General features: G+C 37.8%; 1 protein-coding gene across 1 annotated transcript in view; it reads left to right on the top strand.

Moving 5' to 3' along the window:
• The first annotated feature begins 9,978 nt into the window (after nt 1-9,978).
• Nucleotides 9,979-24,627, top strand: part of SLC26A7 (solute carrier family 26 member 7) — a 186,297-nt gene continuing 171,648 nt past the window's right edge. Inside the window, exon 1 of the mRNA XM_022584546.2 lies at nt 9,979-10,296. Within this exon, the coding sequence (XP_022440254.2) occupies nt 10,104-10,296 (193 nt within the window). The 5' untranslated portion in view covers nt 9,979-10,103. The remainder of the gene's footprint in view (nt 10,297-24,627) is intronic.

The following is a 24,627-nucleotide window of genomic DNA, read 5'->3' as shown; positions in this document are numbered from 1 at the left end:
TCCCACCCTCCCTATCCCACCCCTCTAGGTGGTCACAAAGCACCGAGCTGATCTCCCTGTGCTATGCGAGCTGATCTCCCTGTGCTATGTGGCTGCTTCCCACTAGCTATCTATTTTACATTTGGTAGTGTATATATGTCCATGCCACTCTCTCACTTCCTCCCAGCTTACCCTTCCCCCTCCCTGTGTCCTCAAGTCCATTCTCTATAACTGCCTCTTTATTCCTGTCCTGCCCTTAGGTTCTTCAGAAGCTTTTTTTTTTTTTTTTTTTAGATTCCATATATATGTGTTAGCATACGGTATTTGTTTTTCTCCTTCTGACTTACTTCACTGTGTATGACAGTCTCTAGGTCCATACACGTCTCTACAAATGACTCAATTTCATTCCTTTTATGGCTGAGTAATATTCCATTGTATATATGTGCCACATCTTCTTTATCCATTCATTTGTCGATGGACACTTAGGTTGCTTCCATGTCCTGGCTATTGTAAGTAGGGCTGCAATGAACATTGTGATACATGAGTCTTTTTGAATTATGGTTTTCTCAGGGTATATGCCCAGTAGTGGGATTGCTGTGTCATATGGTAGTTCTATTTTTAGTTTTTTTTTAAGGAATGTACATACTGTTCTCCATAGTGGCTGTATCAATTTACATTCCCACCAACAGTGTAAGAGGGTTCCCTTTTCTGCACACCCTCTCCAGCATTTATTGTTGGTAGATTTTTTGATGCAGGTTATTATTAGTTATCTATTTTATACATATTAGTGTATATATGTCAATCCCAATCTCCCAATTCATCCCACCCCCGTGTTTCCCCACTGGTGTCCATATGTTTGTTCTGTACATCTGTCTCTATTTCTGCCTTGCAAATCAGTTCATCTGTACCATTTTTCTTGATTCCACATGTATGCATTAATATACGATATTTGTTTTTCTCTTTCTGACTTACTTCACTCTGTATGACAGTCTCTAGGTCCATACACGTCTCTACAAATGACTCAATTTCATTCCTTTTATGGCTGAGTGTATTCCATTGTATATATGTACCACACCTTTTTTATCCACTTGTCTGTCTATGGACATTTAGATTGCTTCCATGACCTGGCTATTGTAAATAGTGCTGCAGTGAACATTGGGGTGCATGTGTCTTTTTGAATTATGGTTTTCCCTGGGTATATGCCCAGTAGTGGGATTGCTGGGTCATATGGTAATTCTATTTTTAGTTTTTGAAGGAACCTTCATACTGTTCTCCATAGTGGCTGTATCAATTTACATTCCCACCAACAGTGCAAGAGGGTTCCCTTTTCTCCACACCGTCTCCAGTATTTATTGTTTCTAGATTATTTGATGATGGCCATTCTGACCGCTGTGAGGTGATACCTCATTGTAGTTTTGATTTGCATTTCTCTAATAATTAGTGATGTTAAGCAGCTTTTCATGTGCGTCTTGGCCATCTGTATATCTTCTTTAGAGAAATGACTATTTAGGTCTTCCAACCATTCTTCATTAGGTTGTTGTTGTTTTTTATATTGAGCGGCATGAGCTGTTTATATATTTTGGAGATTAACCCTTTGTCCATTGATTCGTTTGCAAACATTTTCTCCCATTAAGAGGGTTTTCTTTTCATCTTGTTTATAGTTTTCTCTGCTGTGCAAATGCTTTAAAGTTTCATTAGCTCCCATTTGTTTATTTCTGTTTTTATTTCTACTACTCTAGGAGGTGGGTCAAAAAAGATCTTTATAGTGTCCAGTCTTAATTTAGGTTTTTAATCCAGTTTGAGTTTATTTTTGTGTATGGTGTTAGGGAGTGTTCTAATTTCATTTTTTACATGTAGCTGTCTAGTTTTCCCAGCAGCACTTATCGAAGGGACTGTCTTTTCTCCACTGTGTATCCTTGCCTCTTTTGTCATAGCTTAGTTGAGCATAGGTGCGTGGGTTTATCTCTTGGGTTTCTATCCTGTTTCATTGATCTATATTTCTGTTTTTGTGCCAATACCATATTGTGTGGTATAGTGTGAAGTCAGGGAGTCTGATTCCTCCAGCTCCGATTTTTTTTCTCAAGATTGCTTTGGCTATTCAGGATCTTTTGTGTCTCCATACAGATTTTAAGAATTTTGTTCTAGTTTTGTAAAAAATACCATTGGTAATTTGATAGGGATTGTATTGAATCTGTAGATTGCTTTAGGTACTATAGTCATTTTCACAATATTGATTCTTCCAATCCAAGAACATGGTATATCTCCCCATATATTTGTGTCATCTTTGATTTCTTTCATCAGTGTCTTATAATTTTCTGAGTACAGGTTTTTACCTCCTTAGGTAGGTTTATTCCTAGATATTTATTCTTTTTGTTGCAGTGGTAAATGGGATTGTTTCCTTAATTTCTCTTTCTGTTCTTTTGTTGTTAGTGTATAGGAATGCAAGAGATTTCTGTGCATTAATTTTGTATCCTGCAACTTTACCAAATTCATTGATTAGCTCTAGTAGTTTTCTGATGGCATCCTTAGGATTTTCTATCTATAGTATCATGTCATCTGCATCTTGTTCCTGATCTTAGAGGAAATGGTTTCAGTTTTTCACCACTGAGAATGGCGTTTGCTGTGGGTTTGCCATAAATGGCCTTTATTATGTTGAGGTAAGTTCCCTCTATGCCTACTTTCTAGAGAATGTTTATCATAAATGAGTGTTGAATTTTGTCCAAAGCCTTTTCTGCATCAAAAGCTTTTTCTGCATGAGATTATCATATGATTTTTATCCTTCAATTTGTTAATATCATGTATCACATTGATTGACCTGCGTATATTGAAGAATCCTTGCTTTCCTGGGATAAACCCCATTTGATCATGGTGTATGATCCTTTTAATGTGTTGTTGGATTCTGTTTGCTAGAATTTTGTTGAGGATTTTTGTATCTATGTTCATCAGTGATATTGGCCTGTAGATTTCTTTTTTTGTTATCTTTGTCTGGTTTTGGTATCAGGATAATGGTGGCCTCATAGAATGAGTTTGGGAGTGTTCCTCCCTCTGCTATATTTTGGAAGAGTTTGAGAAGGATAGGTATTAGGTCTTCTCTAAATGTTTGATAGAATTCATCTGTGAATCCATCTGGTCCTGGGCTTTTGTTTGTTGGAAGATTTTTTTTCTTTTCTTTTCTTTTTTTATTTTTATTTTTGCGGTACACGGACCTCTCACTGTTGTGGCCTCTCCCGTTGCAAAGCACAGGCTCCGGATGCGCAGGCTCAGAGGCCATGGCTCACGGGCCCAGCTGCTCCACGGCATGTGGGATCTTCCCGGACCAGGGAAAGAACCCGTGTCCCTTGCATCGGCAGGCGGACTCTCAACCACTGCGCCACCAGGGAAGCCCTGTTGGAAGATTTTTAATCACCGTTTCAATTTCATTACTTGTGATTGTTCTGTTCATATATTTTATTTCTTCCTGGTTCAGTCCTGGAAGGTTATATCTTTCTAAGAATTTGTCCATTTCTTCCAGGTTGTCCATTTTATTGGCATTAGTTGCTTGTAATTGTCTCTTATGATGCTTTGTATTTCTGTGGTGTCCGTTGTAACTTCTCCTTTTTCATTCCTAATTTTATTGGAGTCCACTCCCTCTTTCTTGATGAGTCTGGCTAAAAGTGTATCAATTTTGTTTATCTTCTCAAAGAGCCAGCTTTTAGTTTTATTGATCTTTGCTATTGTTTTCTTTTTTTCTATTTAATTTATTTCTGCTCTGATCTTTATGATTTCTTTCCTTCTACTAACTTTGGGTTCTGTTAGTTCTTCTTTCTCTAGTTCCTTTAGGTGTAATGTTAGATTGTTTATTTGAGATTTTTCTTGTTTCTTGAGGTAGGATTGTATTGCTGTAAACTTCCCTGGTAAAACTGTTTTTACTGCATCCCATAGGTTTTGGATGGTTGTGTTTTCATTGACATTTGTCTCTAGGCATTTTTTGACTTACTCTTTGATTTCTTCAGTGATCTCTTGGCTCTTTAGTAGCATATCGTTTAGCCTCCATGTGTTTGTGTTTTTTGACATTTTTTTTCCTGTAATTTATTTCTAATCTTATAGTGTTGTGGTCGGAAAAGATGCTTGATTTGATTTCACTTTTCTTAAATTTACTGAGGCTTGATTTGTGACCCAAGAGGTGATCTATCCTGGAGAATGTTAAATGTACACTTGAGAAGAAAGAGTAATCTGCTGTTTTTGGATGGAATGTCCTATTAATATTGATTACATCTATGTGGTCTATTGTGTCATTTAAAGCTTGTGTTTCCTTATTAATTTGCTGTCTGGATGATCTGTCCATTGGCATAAGTGAGGTGTTAAAATCCCCTGGTATTATTGTGTTACTGTCGAGTTCCCCTTTTATGGCTGTTAGCACTTGGCTTATGTATTGAGGTGCTCTTATGTTGGGTGCAGAAATATTTATAACTGTTATATGTTCTTGGATTAATTCCTTGATCATTATATAGTGTCCTTCCTTGTCTCTTGTAACATTCTTTATTTTAAAGTCTATTTTACCTGATATGAGTATTGCTACTCCAGCTTTCTTTTGATTTCTGTTTGTATGGAATATATTTTTCCATCCCCTCACTTTCAGTCTGTATGTGTCTGTAGGTCTGAAATGGGTCTCTTGTAGACAGCATATATATGGGTCTTGTTTTTGTATCCATTCAGCCAGTCTGTGTCTTTTGTTTGGAGCATTTAATGCATTCACACTTTAGGTAATTATTGATATGTATGTTCCTATTACCATTTTCTTAATTGTTTTCGGTTTGTTTTTGTAGGTCCTTCTCTCCTCTTGTGTTTCTCACTTAGAGAAGTCCTTTTGGCATTTGTTGTAGAGCTGGTTTGGTGGTGCTGAATTCTTTTAGCTTTTGCTTGTCTGTAAAGCTTTTGATATCTCTGTAGAATCTGAATGAGATCCTTGCTGGGTAGAGTAATCTTGGTTGTAGGTTCTTCCCTTTCTTCACTTTAAATACATCATGCCACTCCCTTCTGGCTTGCAGAGTTTCTGCTGAGAAATCAGCTGATTACCTTTTGGGAGTTCCCTTGTATGTATGTTTTCATTTTTCCCTTGACTTTAGTTTTTGTCAATTTGATTACTATGTATCTTGGTGCATTTCTCCTTGGGTTTATGCTGCCTGGGACACTCTGCACTTCTTGGACTTGGGTGGCTATTTCCTTTCCCATGTTAGGGAAGTTTTCAGCTATAATTCTCTTCAAATATTTTCTCGGGTCCTTTCTCTCTCTCCTCCTTCTGGGACCCCTGTAATGTGAATGTTGGTGCATTTAATGTTGCCCCAGATGTCTCTTAGGCTGTCTTCATTTCTTTTCATTATTTTTTCTTTATTCTGTTCTGTAGCAGTTATTTCCACCATTCTGTCTTCCAGGTCACTTATCTGTTCTTTTGCCTCAGTTATTCTGCTATTGCTTCCTTCTAGTGTAGTTTTCATTTCAGTTATTGTATTGTTCATCTCTGTTTGTTCTTTAATTCTTCTAAGTCTTTGTTAAACATTTCTTGCATCTTCTCAATCCTTGCATCCATTCTTTTTCTGAGGTCCTGGATCATCTTCACTATCATGATTCTAAATTCTTTTTCTGGAAGTTTGCCTATCTCCACTTCATTTAGTTGTTTTTCTGGGGTTTTATCTTGTTCCTTCATCTGTGACATAGTCCTCTGCCTTTTCATTTTTCCTATCTTTCTGTGATGGTGGTTTTCGTTCCACAGGCTTTGGGACTGTAGTTCTTGCTCCTGCTGTCTGTCCTTTGGTCAACAGTGGGTATTTTAAATAGCAGATCTTGGCTCAATTATGAATAGAAAAAAATGTTCTAACAATTAGAATGTCTGAAAATTGGAAAAAGCTATTTTTCTAAGCTTGTCAATTACAGTCATTAGAATTAAAACATAGGTTGGATTCAGGGCTAGGCCAGCCTATATGACATTTTAAGCAAATTGTGAAAAAGGTACCATATCTACTGGATGAGTTAATTAAAGTTGCTCCCTCTGTGTTGATGTATCGCCATGTCAGTTACATGACTTAGTAGAACATGGATTCAGTTTCAGCTACTACTTACCTACTCAGATAGGAAACTTTTGCAATGTCCTCTTATTAGGAATGCTGTAGATCAACTTCTTGAAGTAGGCTTGAGTTTGGAGTTAATGCCCTCTGATATTTATAAGTCTACCTTTCCAAGTGTAATGTGAATATAAATCACTGCTTTAGGTGTTCTGGTCTCCACATAGACCACATTCAAAGAAGCATAATGTCACAATAAAAAGTAATGTGAGAAGAATTTCAGTCTTTACTAGTGTTTCTCAAAAACTATTAAATGTGATCCAGTTTCTAGTGCACAACTTTTCTTAAAATGTTTTTCTTTAACATTTTTCTTCATTTGTGCCTGGCTCAGTTCTCTCTTTTTTCATAATTGCTCCAGAGCAATTTTCCTGTCACACACTAACCCTCTAAAACTCTCTCTGAAACTCCTGTCCATGAGGTTTTCTCTCTTTTGTCTCATCTCTTTCTTCTTCTGCATTTATTCTAGTTTTTCCTCTCCACATTCTTCATATTCTATAAGAGAAAGGAATCATGTTGAAAAAGATAGGATTTTCCTTATATTATGAAAGAATAGGGAGAGTTTGAGCAAGTAAAAACAGAAACTCTCCTTATTTTTCCCACTACTATCTCCAACTCTCTTTCTATCTCTACCTATTTTCCTGATTCTTTAACAGCACAGTCTGGAAACTAGGCTGAGATAGATTAAATGATTCTTTGGTAATTTCAAGAGTAGGGACATTCATATGTTAATACTTACTGAGTAGATCCTATGTCTGCAGAACCTTCCATTAGATCCTGAGGAAAGAGGCAAAGCAGGTTATGTGAATAATCCCTACTCACACGGAATTTACAGTTTCATGAGCCAGACTGGTTAAAATCACATGCAATAAATTTCGAGGAAGAATATCAATAGACAGTGAAAATGACTATAGCTGTATACCCGTGAATAGCCTGGTTACCTGGATCTTGGGTGTTCAGCAAGAACAGAACTGTGGGGAAGCCAGGGAAATTTTCATGGAAGAGGTAAGTATTGAGTAAATGTTTAGACAAGGAAAAAAACATGGAACTAGGGAAATTAGTATAGAGATAAACTGAAGAGTCAGTGTGCAGCAGATAGCAAGTATACTAACCTGCTAAAACACAGGGTCTAGGCAAGGTGGGAAGCCTTTTTTTCTCACTGGGAATGCAACTCTCCATCCTTTGAGTGCCCATAACACTCATTGTGTGACTTGATTGTTAGTTTATCCTATTCTGCCTTTTTCTATTTCCTTCATTAAATAACCCCTAGAAAATAGACGATATCTTCCCCTCCCCCATCCTTCTATCGCATTTCCTACAGTCTAGCAAAATGTGATTCATCAATAAATAGCTGCTGATTTAAATAGAGTTGATATGTAGTTAGAGGAGGGATAGAGATGTGGAGAAAGGGTCACATGCTTGTGCTAGTGAGTTTAAGTGTAGTATTGGAAATCACTGGAAGTTCTAACATGTCAGGGATGTGATCAAAATATTTTAGGAAAAAGAATTTTTCTGTTGTTCTACATGGGAGGTGGAAGATAAGTTCAACTTTTTATTTGCATAGGTGTTACCTGGACATTTGGGAAGAGATATCTTATATAGATGACATGTAGTACCGAACTTTAAGCTAATTTTAGCCATTGAAACTTTTGAATAAATATGTTTACTCTTGAATTTTATGGGCTGGGTAAAGTGCTCTAAGAGTATTTTGGGTGTAAATAAATTTTTTCACAAAGGATTTTTGGTATTGCTGGTTATAATCAATCCTACTCTTGATACCATGCTTTGGAGTGAGATTTTGGCATGTTTTAAATAATGTCTAAGCACATGGAGTTGGAAGAAAACCTGGAGTTGTAATTCCAGATTTATATTTAACAAAATATTTTTAGGAAAGATTTACTGTGACTTTTAGGAGTTTTATCTCTTTTATTGAGAGACTACAGAACTATTTTATCAAACTAATTTCTTTTCCCTCCTGGTCTTAGGATGTTTTAGAGCAATTTCTGGCACTAATATGATTAGATATTTCTATATAGATTCATCTTCAATTCTAAAAATTCTATTCATGTGAATCCTTTGTTACTAACATTGAACACAGATTTTTTTTTACATGATTGAAATTACACAAATCATAGTTGTTGATTGGTGATTTCAGTATTTAAGCTTGCAATTATTCTTCTCATTTTGTTAACATGGATTTGAATTTTTCACCTAGATATGTTTAGAAAAAAAATCTTTACTCTTTATTTTGACTATAAAAGTAATAATACTCAGTTTATATACAGCTTCTGTATTTCTTTGTTTATGTAATGAGTAGAGTATATAAAACAAAGTTAGATTGCTATTTGTGAAGAAAAAGCAACATAGCATCTCTATTAAAGGTGGATTTCCTTATCTGATGAGTCTACCTCTGACACCAGAGGAATAGGGCTAAAATACTACAACTGAGTCTCTGATGGGACTCCAAATCTAAATTAATGAAAGGTTCATAAATATGTAACAATTTACATTGTTACAATTTACATTTACACATATGTAAACAACTGGAAAAACACAAAGCAAATTCTATTCTGTACACATGAATAAAGTGTACATATATCACTACATATTTAGGATTCAATGGATTTATAAAAAGAGAAGTAGTTTTGCACAGATAGAAAGCCAGTGATGTCATTTTGGGAAGACTGAAAGAGTAGATCTTCACTTATTTAAAAACAATGAGAAAAAAGTACAGCAGGGAATCTTGGAGGTAGCCAAGGTGTCCAAGTACTTTGTTATTCTAAAGACTTCCAGAAAACAGATCTCTACTCTCTGGACAAAAAGGCATTAAAAGGGCTCCAGCAAACTCTATACATGGTATTCTTTTCCTTAACTTCACAATTTTAGTTAATATATTGGCTTTTTGGTTTAATTCGAATGGCACAGCTCATAAATGCAGGCTTTTTATTCTGGGGGCTGGGCCTTACAATCATAAAATAAAGGTCTTTGACAGCCTGACTGTTCCATTATAAAATGTAACATCCTTTTTAAAATAGAGAAACCCCCCAAAAGTCATGTGAAAAGAGGCCAGAATCATAAAAAATATTGGGGACATTTCAAACAGTAGTATGAACCATATGTCATTCCTCAGAAATTTCAGTTACAAGAGCACGAGTGTGAGAATTATATAATTGGAAAAATAGAGAAAACTGAATGAACAATTCAGAGACAGGAAATAACTATTGCCACAAATAATTGTTCATTGTATGCATATTTTCTTAGCCCATGAAATGAAATTTCAGTTTGTTTATGAGAACTGGCTATTCTGTTCCCAGACTGGGCAGTGGCTGTCTAAATGTTTCTGTATGAATGAAAATCTCGTCTCCCAGGCAAAAAAAAAATAAAAACCTTTAGCAATGCCTCTTATGTTTCTGAATGTTTTAGAACTGGTAGTTGTTTGATATGTTGAAAATATACACTCCCCAAAGAAGTAAATCTAGATTCTCTGAATACATTTTGCATGGCAAACCTCTCTGGCAATTTTATGGTTTTGCATAGCTTGTAGGGAGAGACGGGAATAGCTAAATGCGTCCTGGGTTCATTAGCATAACCCAGCCCACTTCCAACACATGCCCAGAACTACCTCATTAGCTGCTGGGATTTAAGCCAAAGCATAAGACTACAGTGAATATAAGGGGAATTACTGGCAAGAGAACTCTACACCAACTTAACACTGAATCCATTACTTTTCCAAGATGAGAAAAATATTATACTAATAGGGACCATTTCTCCATCTCATTCAAATAAGAATTCAAGGTTTTAGTCTGTATCTTTCATCTAGCATAATTAGCTGTACCATAATAACACATACAGCCTGGCTGCATATATTTAAGTGCTGTCTCTCTCCCTCTTTCTTTTATTGATTTATTTTCTGGATTGCTTTGACATTGTAAACCACAGACGAGTTGGAGCCTGGCATTGAAAGGAGGTGTTCTGCAACGATTTTTTTCTTGTTTTAAGAAGTTTACTTCTACAAGAGGTAATCTGAAAATGACAGGGGCAAAGAGAAAAAAGAAAAGTGTGCTCTGGAGCAAGATGCATATGCCCCATTGTGAAGACTTTAAACAGTGGTGTAGAAGGCGGCTACCTATTTTGGAATGGGCAACACATTATAATCTGAAAGAAAACTTGCTTCCAGACACTGTGTCTGGGATAATGCTGGCAGTTCAACAGGTGACACAAGGTAATGTACTGCATTTGATTTTCCTGTTTTATGCAGAATAGATATCACTTTGCTTTCTTGGAAGAGTATTGTGACCTAAGATCTACTAATGAAATGTATTTTAATTAACTTTGGGGGAATAAACACATTAAATGTCTGTATACAAATGTTTTCCTAGTTGTCTTTTTTTTTTGCTATTTTTTGATACCTAATAAGCATCAAACCAAATTTTTAATGGCATTATATATTTGCAATGTTAAAATTCATACTATATGAGTAAAGATCAATAATTTTAGTAATTGTGGGAGAATGAGTTTTTATAGTTTGACCTTGCTGATACAGCTTCCTACTTAAGCTGAATCAAGCTATAAAATATCTCCTGGCTTGAACAAGTCATTTGTAAACCTAATTAGCAGCATACAATTACCTTTGTAGTCTTGAGAGTTGCTATAAGCAAGGAGTAGACCTTTCTGTACATAAAGGAGGCTCTTTGCCAAGATCATTATTTGCAAAGAGAATCCTGTGTGTCCTTAGAGCTTACGTTTTCACATGCCGATTTAATTCTGTATCACATTACATACTGTTTATTTCTCAATACAAAATTTAAACTGTTGAGAAGTCTGATTTTAACTTTCCCAAAGCAGGTTATAAATGATATTCTGGATTTAGATAGATGTTTCTCTTTGTGAAAGCTCTTAGGTAACTAGTGTGCATACAGTGTATGATCATGTATGTGTTTTTTGTGTGTGTATTTTCCTGAAAGGTATATTCATTGTATTTTTAAAAATTAATTCAGGTAATAATTTTCTACCTGTAGCAAGAAAAGGAACTGATTTTTTCAGCCTTGAGAATTTGTAAAATATTCCTTGGCACAGACTCTGTAGATTTATATTTTTTTGCAGTTTTACTACCTCCCTGGCTTGAAATATTATTCATACCATTAAATTATAAGCACTTTTATAACTGAATTATTCTGTAGCTGGAACAAACTGGTTTATGTGTTTCTGTTTTTAGTATGATTAGGAACATCTGCACTGGTGGCTTTACTTTAAGATCCATAATACTATCATACTTTCTGGGATTCCATTTCCCTGAATAGTCTTCTATTATATTTTTAATGACCATTTTGCCAAAAGCAAAGCATAGTAGTCTTTCATAAAAATGCAAAGTAAATAGCAGGTTAAGGCATTTTTTAGGATTGTATTTATTGAACTTTAAATTCGAAATGAAACACTACCATGGACTTTGAAACTAAGGTGATGAGCTTACAAGGACTTTTTCACCAGATAGTTTCAGTATATTTTATAAATTTATTTTGCTTTAATTTATTGTAAAGTGAAAGAAAAATATATTTCTAAAACTAAATATTTTTCATCTTTGTTAAATATCAGGTTAATAAGAAAATTTGGGGATATGATAAAGATACCTGTGACACATCATTAGCATTATTATTTATGTGTCTTTGGTAGTTAATTGTATGGCTTTTCTTTGGATATAAATATTGAGGGGTTTTGTTTTATGAGTCATGCATTTCACTGGTTATGAAGAAATATGTTACCAGCCCCCGACTGATGAGAAGCACAAAGCTTACTCAGCCCTTGTGTCTTGGAAGTTATGTATCTGGCTCTTGGTTCTCTTGGAAGGCTCCCAGTGATTGGGCAAGGAAGCTACACTGCTAGAAAGAACTTAAAGGTTTTTGTTGGTGTATGGACAGACTAATCCTTCTAAAAGTACTTTAAAAACAATTCTCTCAAACTTTCTCATGCTTACTCACTATGGGTATATATCATAAGCTACCATTTGTTGTAAGGGGCATTGTTGTAAATCCCTTATATACATTATCTTACCCTATCATGACAAAATCCCAAATGATAGCAGTCCTCCATTTTCCATATGAGAAAGTGGAAGCTTAGACAAGTAAATAATTTTCCCTGGACCTCATGCCTGATAAGTGATAGAGTCAGGACTTGATTCCAAAGCTAACACTCAACATTTTATGCTTTATACTCTACACTGCCAAAATAACTAGACTTTTTCATAATACCAATGTTATTAGTAATAGAAGGCATTTCTTTGGAAAGGTGCAAACATCCTTTCCTTTAAATTACCTTTGCATTTAGGTTTCACCCCTGTAGTTTTTAGACTCAAAGGCAGAGTGACAAGGGAAATAACTACAGTAGAACATGGAGTAAGGAAGGCACTTAGATATCATTACCTGCTATTCATGTGAATACAGTATTGGCAATCATTATCAACTCCATTTCTTTAGGAAAAATTAGAAGAAAGAAGGGGTAATTTTTGCTCTTGCATCATAATGCAAACAATAGAAACAAAGATCTGATTTTACTCTACCAGTCTTTGAAGCAGCTTTTCAGTTATTCAACATAGTTGAATTACATGAAATTGTTGAATTCAATGTTTTTTAACCTACAAATACAAAAAATTATATAATTTAATCCAGTAGTTGTTTTTAATTCTTCTTTCTCTAGAAATGCATTTAAAATTAAGGTTAAAGGAAACTAACATTTGAGTCTTTTCTATATGTCAAATACCAAGGAGCCATTTTAAATTACTTTATTAAAGATTTCCTAGTTGTTAAATATAGACACTTGTCAGTCATCATCATAATTGATTCCTCTGTAGTATTTTCTGTGTTGACTATAGCCTTTCTAAAACCATTTCTTCTCTTGGGTTTTAGACACTGCTCTTCTGTTTACATTCTGCTACCTCTCTGGCCTTCTCTTATTATGAGCCTTTGCAGATTTTGCTTCCTACTCTATCTACCCATTAAACATTAGTGTCCTGGAGACTCAAACACTGGGCCTTCTTCTCTGAAAATGAATATCTTAGGCTATTTCATCTGCATCAGAGGCTCTAAACACCTTAACTGTACTATTGAAACTTTCTTCTCAGCCCGAGATCCACATCTTCAACTATACAAACGTAGAATCTCCTAAAAGCACTTCAAAGGCAACGCTAGTCTTCTAAAAGAAACAAACTGAATGATGCCACCATCCTAACCAGAATTATAATAATAAATAATAACTAATTTTTAGACACAAAAGAACACTTGACATATATACAAAACTGAGGCTTATAGAGAATAAATAACTTGCTTAAAGTCACACAGTAAATGAGTTAGAAGAGATAGGATTTTAACCCAAGTGGTCTGGCTCCAGGGACTATGTTCTCACCTTTGTACCACACTACCTCTCACAGAGTCTCAAGTCATTCTCAACTCTTCCCTCTCTTTTGCTACTCTACCATCTAGTGTACAATCAACCACCAGGTTCTGTTGTTTCTATTCCCTAAATATCTTTCCAAACTAGTAGTCTTACTTCATGTTCCCGGCTACTGCCTTAGTTCACTGACCTACTGAAATCATCATCTTGTGGGTCTTCATTCTCTACTCTATCTCCTCCTGTAGGCCATTCCATACTGTAGCTGGAATGATCATAAAAATCTAAACATCAATTCCCTGTTCATAATTCTTCAGTGACCCTCTGTTTCCTCTAGGATAAAAGCCCGATTCTTCAGAATAATCTATTAGATCATTAATAATCTGGGCCTCTTAATGCAAAGTTCTACTCAAAGAGATCTTTCCTCTGAGAATCCCTCCCAATCTCCTGGGAAAGATGTATGTTTTCTTACCTCCTACTCCCTTTGTACTTTTTACATATCTCTATGATAGGCCTTATCAGATTGCATTGTAATCTTTTGGTACAACTCTTTAAGCACTGGTGGGTAAGCTTTGGAAAGAATGTCTTAATCTTTATATTTTTGCCGACTTGTACCTGGTGCATCAACATAGGTTTTCAGTAACATAGGTTTTCAGTAAATGTTTCTCCATATCATTAAATAAACAATTTAGCTCCTGAAGCCTCTGATTGTTCTATGGTAAATGCTGCCACTCTAGGAAAGAAATTAAATTTAAATTAATTCTTATGTCTTCAAAATAAATGTAATAAAGATATGATAGTAAAAATTACATAAAAATGTGAGTAATTAATTTCTTCCAATTTCCCTTACTTCCCTGAATTTATAAACTTATAGCCCACCAGACAAATCTGGTAAAAGATTTGTCTGTGTTTCCTTCGTCCCAGTGTTTAATTTTTCTCCAACATTAACCCATCTGTATAGTTCATATGAAAATCTAGGTGCCTGGCTTCTCTTAAAAAAGGGAAATACATGGCCATAAGAGGCCCATGTTCCCATGTGGTAAAAACCTGCTTGCTCCCCCTGTGGACAGGGCATGTGCTTTGTATTTTGCTACAGTTTCCACCATACACACATCTGCTGCCACCCTTCCTCCTAGTATCCCTATTATCTGCCTATCCCTATGAGTGTCTGAATTTGTAACCCCTGCCAAGACACTTTCTAACATGTTTTGTTGAAATGCCTTGAACTCATTCTTGAATAAAACCTTTAAAAGAGAATATGTAAGACTAGGCTCTTAACTTAAATCCGCACAACTTTTAGGTCTGTGGACTTGCATGAATATATTCTAATATACTTCATTTCTTTTTTTGTTTTTCTTTTGTTTTTATTTTTTTTTATTTCTATGTTTTTCCTTTTTTTCTTTTTCAAAGAGCAGGCGCTGGGCCCCACCGCAGGCAGGCGCACCCATCCGGGGAAGGCGAGAGGTTCTTCCCACGTGCTCTGGCACTCGCCACAGTGGCCACTGCACTTGGGAGGGGCAGCAGCTGGGGGTTCCGGTACCTCAAGGCTCCCTCTCAGATAGCTAGAGAAGGCTTTCTCACCGAGGGCGCGTCGTCTCCCACCCATCGTCTTCCCTTCGGGCTCACGGAGGCGCTCCACGAGACGCCAGTCCTTGACTGGGCGGAGGAGCAGGGGCTGCTGCAGTATGGGTAGGCACACGGCCCACAGGAGCGCGCACGGTCAGGGCCAGGGCACGACCTGTGCTGCTCTCAGTCTCGTCCAGCGGGCTCTTCAAGGGGGGAGCACGCCCGAGAAGCGTGACAGCCTCCCCTCTCGCAGGCCCTGGCCCACCATGATCACCCCCACGCCCGCCTACGACCCCCACAAAGGGGCACACGTGGCGTTCGCCCGGCCAAAGTCAGTCTCCCCAGGGCACACCGCAAGAGGACGACCACGATGAGGTGGCACCTAGCTCCACCGAGGGGTGGGGGACAGGCACGCCTGTCTTACCGTCTCGAACCCCCCAAGAGAGCTGCTCACGGGACACACCACCGTGGCGGGGACCAGAGGAGCGCGCTGGGAAAGGGAAATGACGCCACCGCTCGGCCTCAGGCACCTGAGGGACGACCTGGAGCGCTCCAGGGGCACCACAGAGGGTCCGGAGAGGCACGCTCAGGCACCAACAGGGGCGCGCAGCGCGCGGCGGGACCCCCCCCCCCGGGCGGGACCCCCACACACACCTCAGGGAGAACCAATGGCGAGGCACACGCCAAGGAGGCAAAGCGAGAGTGTCTGCTGCGTCAGAGGACCACGGCTCCCCTGAGGCCGTGAGGCAGGGGGCGGGAGACTGAGGGTCAGGGCTGGAGGCCGCACCCCTCCCTTCCACACACCCCCTTGACGCGGCTGGGGTGGGGGAGGCGAGGGGCAGGAACGTCTGTCCCTAGTGTGGCGTGGCTTAGGCCTGGCCAGGGAGAGCATGAATACTTCATTTCTTTATAATTCTATGTATTTTCTGTTACTTATGTTAAGAAAGTATTCTAGGAAGGGGTTCATAGGCTATACCAGACTGCTAAAGGAGTCCTCAAAGTAGATATTTACTCCCCGAAGTAAATAAATATGTGTATGTGTGCTCATTTCAAAGAAAAAACGAAAAGGAATTTTAGGACATTCTTTCACCATGTTCAAATATTTCTTAGAAATGCTTTGTGTTTTTTAAAATATTAAAAACATTTGGGAGCACTCAGTACTAACATCAGGCGAAAACCATTATAACTGGCATCTACCACAGTGTTCTTTAATTGACATCTTGTAGGACCTCACTACAGAATGTAGTTTGAAGGTGAACAAACATTCTAGAGAATGTCGTTGACTTAAACATGTCACTAACATGGTTGGCAAGTTAAGCAGTATGACTCTAGAGTATTTAGTTCACATTCTACCCTGAACGACCACTTGCAGGAAATATTTTCTTTTTTTTTCCAATCTGAAAAACTCAAGCACTGAGACAGGGTGGAGACCTAAAATGCATGACTTGCCATATAAGTATCTAATACACTGAGGAGGAATATGAGAATGTTTTGACTTGCATTCCAAGGGATCACCTAGAATTTTTGTTGCCAAACCATGAAAATTTTTTGCTGCCATAGGGTTGCCTGATGTTCAAACCACAGTGTTCTGAGCCACAGACAAAGGGTGTATGTTCCTTATAATTATGTAGAACTTGTGGCATTACTGGCACCAAAATGTGTGGAAGCGGATCTTCATTGCACTCCTGAGGGCAGCTTAGTGACACGTGGAATGATAAGTGGAAATTCCTGAAGCAGACTGCACTTTGAAAATTAAAGGCTTATCTGAGAACTTCTCCTTGCATGGTCTCAGCCCTGAGGGTTAAGAATCTTAGCATTAGCTACATATCTCTAACCTAACACCCTTAATCACTGTAAACATGTAGATTATAATGTAGAGAGATTATAATGATTTATTATATCTAGTAACTTTTCTCCAGGAACAATGCAGCCAAATATTGCTAAATAAATCTAAATGAAACTTTCCCTGACCTCCATAAAAATGGACACAGGAGCTAGGAACACTCTGCTGGCTTTTCACCTCTCCATTTCCCCTCATCCCATGACACATGCTCTTACCCATAGCTCTAGGCTTCATTCAGCACGTCTGATTTCCTTTTTCTCATAAATGTAAATTAATGGTGATTTATATATTCAAAGGCTATTTATATATTTCTGCACTTAGAATAATACTCCCTATAATATTTAGACCTGTTCACATGGAAGAACCATGACCTTCCATTTTAGAGTGGTGAAGACTTGGGAAGGTTTGCAACAAACAGATGTGTAGTGGCTGTGAAGATAAGGTGTGTGACATATATAGTAATAGACTACTGTTTTTGCCAGCTAGGATCCATCCTTGCTTCTTTTAGTAATTATGCCTTGGATTTGTTTTGAGGAACAACCCCTCTTCCATTTTTGGTATACATGGTTCAGGTGAGATTCTAATTTTGGCTCTAGGATGATCAGAAAAATAAGTCTCCCTCAACCAGGATTCTCAACTTTGGGGCCCACTGGAACCAACTTGGGGCCTAAAAGAACATTGGTACCTGGGCCGCGTGACAAACAATTAAATCAGCTTTCCTGGGAGTAGTTCCAAGACATGGAGGCATTGTGTTTCTTCCTTTATAAATTGTCCCAGATTCTAATGTGCATCAGTGTTGAGAGCTGCAACCAGACAGTTGTTGATCCAGGTGAAGACTTGTGGCTCGTCTTGATAATTAGCACAATTCCATACACCTGGCCAGGGACTGGTTCGATGGTGACAATTTCCCCCCTAGGCACAAGGGGGTTTACAACACAACAAAACAGTCATTTCCTATTTTAAAATGTTGATGGCAATACAAATGACCTGAAAGGTCCACTCACTCTGGATCCTAGGACATGTGTGGAACCTTTCAGAAAGAAAGGAAAAGACATCTTCCTTTGTGCTGAGACTGCTAACAGTCAGGATGATGTGCCTCTACAACTTCCCTGGGCCTCCAAAGCCTGAAAATGAAGCCAACCCAGCAAAGGGCGTAGCAGAGAGAAACTGAGTACTGATGATAGCTAGTACACTTCTGACTTTTCACTTGCGTGTGCAAACACTTTTTTGGTTGTTGTTAATTAGGTTTAAGTTGGATTACTTCTAATCACCTTAACTACACATTTGAGGGTTATTGCAATTTAAATGTGTTACACAAATTGTCTCTAATTTTATAAAACCCAGCAAGGTAGATATTTCATACTTTACAGTCCTTTTCATGAGAAGAGGAGTTTGAGGTTGAGAACACTGGGTGACTTGCCCTTAATTCTAGTACTGCTAAGAGGGATTGAAATGTAAATCTGCTGGGCTCCATCTTTCATCCCTCACTGCTCTCTGTTCTCCAGTTTGCTTTGTGTATAACAGACATAACCTGAGTGGGACTGGGAATGAACTGAGCAGCACACTGCACAACAGCCCCTCAGGCTGCCCCATCACATGATGACATGTCACCTTCCTTGATAAAATAAAACCCAGAGATTCTGGTTGAGAGGGGAAGAGGGCTGTGCCAGTGGGAAGAAGTACCTACACCAGAGCTCCTGTTCTTTCCCTTGAGAGCCTCTCATACCCCCTGCTACACTAGCTTAGGGTGTGGGAGGAAGGAGAGATGTGCTTTAATATTGGCCTGAGCATCAACGGACAATAGCTTTTACCACGTGGCAGAGGTGACACAGGATAAAATGTCTGTATGAGAGTTTACTAAAAGCTAGGGAGAAATAAAAGGGGAAAATAGTCCTTATCCTCTATTCTTTATTATACTGAAAGTCACCCCCATCTATTCAGTTGTCTATGCCAGAAGTCTAGTGGGGATCTTTACTGCCTTTTCCCCCTTCAGCCATATTCAGTTATTCAAGTTTTATAAATTCTTTCCTTTTAATGTCTCTCTAATGTATCTGAATGCCCATTGTCCTTGTGGCAACCTCCCTGGTAATAGTAGATATTACATTTGCTAAATGCTTAAAATGTGCCACAAAATGTGCTAAACATTCACTGTGTGCTATATCATTGAATCTTCATAATAACCCAAGAGTTTGATATTATTTATATTTTACAGATGAAGGAAGGCTGATTAGTTTGCTTGTATTGCAAGGTAATACAGTTTCTATAAATCATAGGAAGTGTTTAAATGTGTGTCTTTCTAAATCTTGAGTCTGTGCTCCTATCTTAATAAAAAGTCACCATTATTCATTTCTTGCCAGTTAGAATGTCTTCTCATTTATAATTTTGTCCCTCTATTATCTATTTTCAAACTGCACAAAATAATTAAGTTATACAGTGGGTATCTTTCTTTTAAATTCCTTCAGCTGTGCCATTGCAAATGGCTTTTTAATTTGCTATTTTACTCTTCATAGCATCCTTGTTTCACACCATCTCACTGGCGTCTCTCACTTTCCCTTCTCATCCCTTCTCATCCCTTCCGTCTTGGCTCCCTGGAACTCCAAATACTTCCCTGGAACTGAAACTGCAGATGCATTTTTATTGGCTTGTATAATGTTGGGAGTCAATGTATAAATATTAGAAGGCTTCATTTTAAAATTGAGAGTTTTTTTTTCCTCATTTAAATCTAATCATCTAACAGCAAAGGGCTAATATTCCTGAATGGAAACAAGAGGCTGAAGTTGACCGGGTGCCTGCACCCTTTATGTAGGCATGGACTTTGCAATTTGTCATATTCCCCAACACTCTCTATCCTTTTACGTTAATACCACTTCACTCCTGTTATTCATCCTCTTCAGATCTAGAGTAGGATGTTCTCAAACTCAACTCAAAGACACTCTGATTGTCCAAACGTAACAAAGCATTCAGAAAAACAAGTTGTTTTATATAAAAAGCAAACTATAAATATCCAACTTTTCTCTCTTTACACAGGCATGAGCTTCTGAAAATGTTTTTTCAAGGCCCTTCAATATCTGGATCCCACATACATCTCTCCTTATATTCATCCTATGTTCTAGTTACACTGAACTGCTCTTAGTGTTCTAAAGGATCATGCTTGTTTTGCCTCAGGACATTTGCACATACTGCTTCCTCTTAAATGGATAATCTTTCTCCCCTGGCCCCCTTCACCTGATTATATCTTAGCACATTTCAGGCTGGGTTTAGCTCTGTAGTTCTGAACCTTGGCTGTATATTATAATCTCTTTCAGCACTTAAAAAAATACCCATGCCCAAGCAAGCCCTATGCCAATTAAATCAAAATCTCTGAGGAATTTAGGGCAAATCATTTAATGTTCTGCACCTCAGCTTCCTCAACTAATGATAACAAATAAAGTAAAATGAGCAGCTAGGGTTGAGAACTATGGGCTTTCAGAAGATGCTTGATAGATACCTCTATTTTGTTTTCCCAGAGTACCCTCTCTTATCCACTTAATTAACTCTGTCACATTTGTTTTTGATTTATATTTGATTTTTCTTCTAAGCTATAAGTTCCTTGGTGGCAGGGACTGTTTACTGTTTAGGATGACCAATCATCCTGGTTTTAGCAATGAATGTCCTGAGTCCTAGGAAACCCTTCTAGCTCTTATCAATGCCTTTGGCACATAGTAGGTGCTCAAATGTTTCTTGATAGTAAAAAATCACAATTGAGATGATGGGATAGAGCTTTCCTGTGGCTACTCTCCCCATGGAAACTTTTAATCTCTTACTGTTTCCAATATTTAAGCTTGTAGGTCTGTTGATCATGAAGCTTTTTGATCATGGTAATTATTTTCACTCTTGTGAGATCTCACTTGTACAATAAGCTACAGTATGAAAACATGATGTATTTTGCCTTAACCCCTCTAGTGATTAGAACCAATGATCTTTGATTAACAATACTTGTGTGTGAACCAAGAGAATGTCTTTCTATAGGAATTTTGTTTCACACAGTTGTGTTTCTTGGGTATATGTAAATTTACCCTGAGAGATCCACTTGTAATATCACTTAACCCTGAGCCCACTGATGCTGTGAACCAGACAGCTGATTATATTGTGGTTTGTTAATAACAGTGCTAAGACCACCATAAACCAGTTGCCAGAGGGAAATAACTTTTATCACTACCCACAGTTTGTGTTTGATTTCTTATATATAATTCTTGGAAGTGCCTACTACCACCTAATTATTTTGTTTTCAAGAATACTAATCTCTCTTCCTAGGGTTCTTTATTCATTTCTATTTTTAAAAAATACTTGAAAAAGTAGTCCTTTGCTATGTTCTTGGAAAGAGAGAAGAAAAAGACAACAATCCAGCCCACAAGGGCCTTATTATTTTTTCCTTCCTCAGAAATTTGTACAAAAGTATACGAGAATATGATCTTGTTATTTCAACCTTGAAGATATCCCGGTGTGGGTACATAAGGGTGGGAACATTTTCTTAATGAAAGTTTGTAGAGTATTGGTTTCAGCCACTTTCTGAGTAGATTGTATAACCTAGGGAGCTGCCAAAGATTTCTGTGTTTTTATTAAGAAAAGTGAAGAGTAGTACAATCCTATCTATATAACATGACATGAAATGAATGTTTGGTTGTAAAAACTGAATCAACATAGAGAAGAAAATGACAGTCTTAAAAAATTGGCAAGATTTGATTACCTAAGGGCACATGGTATTGTATGAAATGGAATTTTAAGAAATCAAGTCCTGCCAAGCACTCTTTCTCTGGAGAGGATCTCAAGGGAACTATATACACAGATAACATTTAGGGAATGTATCCTACTTTATTAGCTGAATTAGTGTTTTAAACCATAGATCTAGCAAACCTGGAGTGGAGCAAAACAATTTAGGCTTGAGGTTGAAGAGCTATTTCCTTTTTTCTTGTAAAGCTAAGATTTGGATGTGCTTGTAGAAAGAAAAGAGATGTTAACAGAGCTGACCTTGAGGCAGGCCCTGATCTTTTTATCATATCAGTAGCATGAATGAAGAAATAGTACAAGAGCAAAAACATACACATGTGGACATAGCCTTTCCCATCAAGAAATCTGTCTTCCTCGGTGTTCTATTTTGACCCCTCCTATTAGCAGTCCTCCTCTTGGGTGGGGGAAGTGGAAGGTGGTGGAGAGGAGTCTGAGGACTTCTGCTCTACCACTTGAGCTGAGGTTGTGGCACTGTAACTAGAGAGAGGTGGATGGAATCAAGATATTTGAGAAGGTAGAATTGAGGTCAGGTCCAGGGAGGTTAGCTAAGGCATACAAACTCAGCTTGTGAGTGTAAAGTATAGCACCTGGGTGTCAACTAGTGGGACCAGAACACAAAAGGTAAAACTGGAAAATAAAGTGTCAGAAGCTCAGGCAAAGTGTAAGAGCAACTCAGGATTAGTATCTGGGTCCAAGATCCTGGGTAAAAAGTTTTCAATTACAGTCTAGGGACCCAGCAGCATGAATAGATCTCATAGTCTTTTCTAATTTTCTATCCAGGACATGAGCAGGCCTCAAATTTTGGTAGGTGGGCCTGAGCCCATAGGAGGTATTGAGAAGATGCACCAAGCTGGCAAAGAGAAATAAGGAAGAAGACATTAGCCAGCAGTTAATGTAAAGTGGGGAGGAAAGTTCTTATCCTCTGCTGGTCCTGGGCCTAGTGTGTGGTTTAGAGGAGTGCTATATAAACTTGGTCCTCAAAAAACAAAAACAAAAACCAAAAACAAAAGCAACAAAAACCAATAAAATATGCCATGGTAAAGTTCCTGTTCAACTTTACTCAGAGTATTCAAGGGGAAAGACGGTCAGGACCTGTGAGAAGCCTTGAAGCTCCCAGTCATGCTCTATGTGGTCAGCACCTCCTAAAAAATCTAGCATTCAGCACCCTTGAGTTGGTACTGGGTTCTGCAATGAACTGCTTATTAACCTCATTTCCTGACCTCTTTATAATCTTCTTGACCACTTAACCTCACTTATGCCTTCATCCACCTGATAATCAGGACATTTCTTTGCTTTGACCCTTTGTTTTCCTTCTCATACTCTTCATAGCTTTGGGTAAATGTATCATTTTATTCCTAGGCCTCTTTCTTTTTTTATTGGAGCCCCATGAAAGAGATACCAGTACTTAGCTTGATGCACACTAGTTTACTTACAAATGGAATTAATTCTTATTAGCTTCCTTAACAATAGATCTCACAATATAATTGGAGACCTGGATACAAAAGCAGGTAATTATAATAATTTTGGTAGGTTGTACAAATGAAGAATGTATAAGGTACAGCAATAGCACTGATAACATTATAAACTCTTCCTAGAGCGGGGATGAGGTTGGTAGTCAGGGAAAGTTTCAAGAGGAAATTATACTTTAACTGCATCTTGAAGGCTAATACAAGTTTCCCAGGTAGCCCATGGATATAGGGCACTATAGAAAGAAGAAAAATATGCAGTGTTAAGAAGAATAAAAGAACATAGCTTGTTTAAATACTTGTCAATAATCTAACTTGGTGGGAGTTGTAGCTGGAGAGGTTAGCAGAGTCCAGATCATAAAAGTCTTCTTGAGTAACATGGAAAAAGTGTTTGGGCTTATTTTCCAGGGTAATGGAGCACATTGATGGATCTTGAAGGATGCCAGGGAGTGACAAAAGTTTGTGTTATAGAATAATCACTCTGGCAGCAGCTTAATTACATACTTGACAGAGGCAAGAAACTAGTTAGGAAAGACTAATTAGGATAAATCCTGTTCAGGAAAGAAAAAACGGTGGTCTGAACAGAGAAAGGCAGCATTAGGAGCAGCAGGAGAGACAGAATCCACCAGTATTAAATGGAATAGATAAGGTGATCAATGTGCTCTGCAATGTGAGGGTGAAAAAGAGAAGGAGACAACATTTTTGATAACTTCTAGGTTTCTGAATTGGGTGACTATTTGCGTGACAATGCCATTTTCTGAGATAGGGCATAAGTAAACAAGGAACTACCAGCATTTTTGTCTGTTTGCTTTGTTTTTAATGCATATTGTTTTGTTGTTATAGCAGAATTTGTTGTGGGAGGGATCAAAATAATTAATAAATAATTTTCATTTTGGATTTGCTATGTGTGTGCCTGTGGGATCTCCTGTAATTGATTTCTAACCTCATAGTGTTTTGGTCAGGAAAGATGCTTGATATGATTTCAATTTTCTAAAGTTTACCAAGGCTTGATTTGTGACCCAAGATGTGATCTATCCTGGAGAATGTTTCATGTGCACTTGAGAAAAAAGTGCACAAGGAAACCTTGTGTTTCCTTATTTGTTTTCTGTTTGGATGATCTGTCCATTGGTGTAAGTAGGGTGTTAAAGTCCCTCACTATTATTGTTACTGTCAATTTCTTCTTTTATGGCTGTTAGCATTTGCCTTATGTATTGAGGTGCTCCTATGTTGGGAGCATAGGTATTTACAATTGCTATATCTTCTTGGATTGATCCTTTGATCATTATGTAGTGTCCTTCCTTGTCTCTTGTAATAGTCTTTATTTTAAAGTCTATCTTGTCTGAGTATTGCTACTCCAACTTTCTTCTGATTCCCATTTTCATGGAATATTTTTTTCCATCCCCTCACTTTCAGTCTGTATGTGTCCCTAGGTCTGAAATAGGTCTCTTGTAGACAGCATATATATAGGTCTTGTTTTTGTATCCGCTCAGCCAGTCTGTGTTTTTTGGTTGGAGCATTTAATCCATTCACA

The sequence above is a fragment of the Delphinapterus leucas genome, chromosome 17 (genome assembly GCF_059928025.1).
Source record: "Delphinapterus leucas isolate spDelLeu-1000000601 "Yukka" chromosome 17, BTC_Dleu_Yukka2, whole genome shotgun sequence".
NCBI lineage: Eukaryota > Metazoa > Chordata > Mammalia > Artiodactyla > Monodontidae > Delphinapterus > Delphinapterus leucas.
Note: the sequence above shows the minus strand (reverse complement) of the source record. Positions and strands in the feature narration are given on the sequence as shown.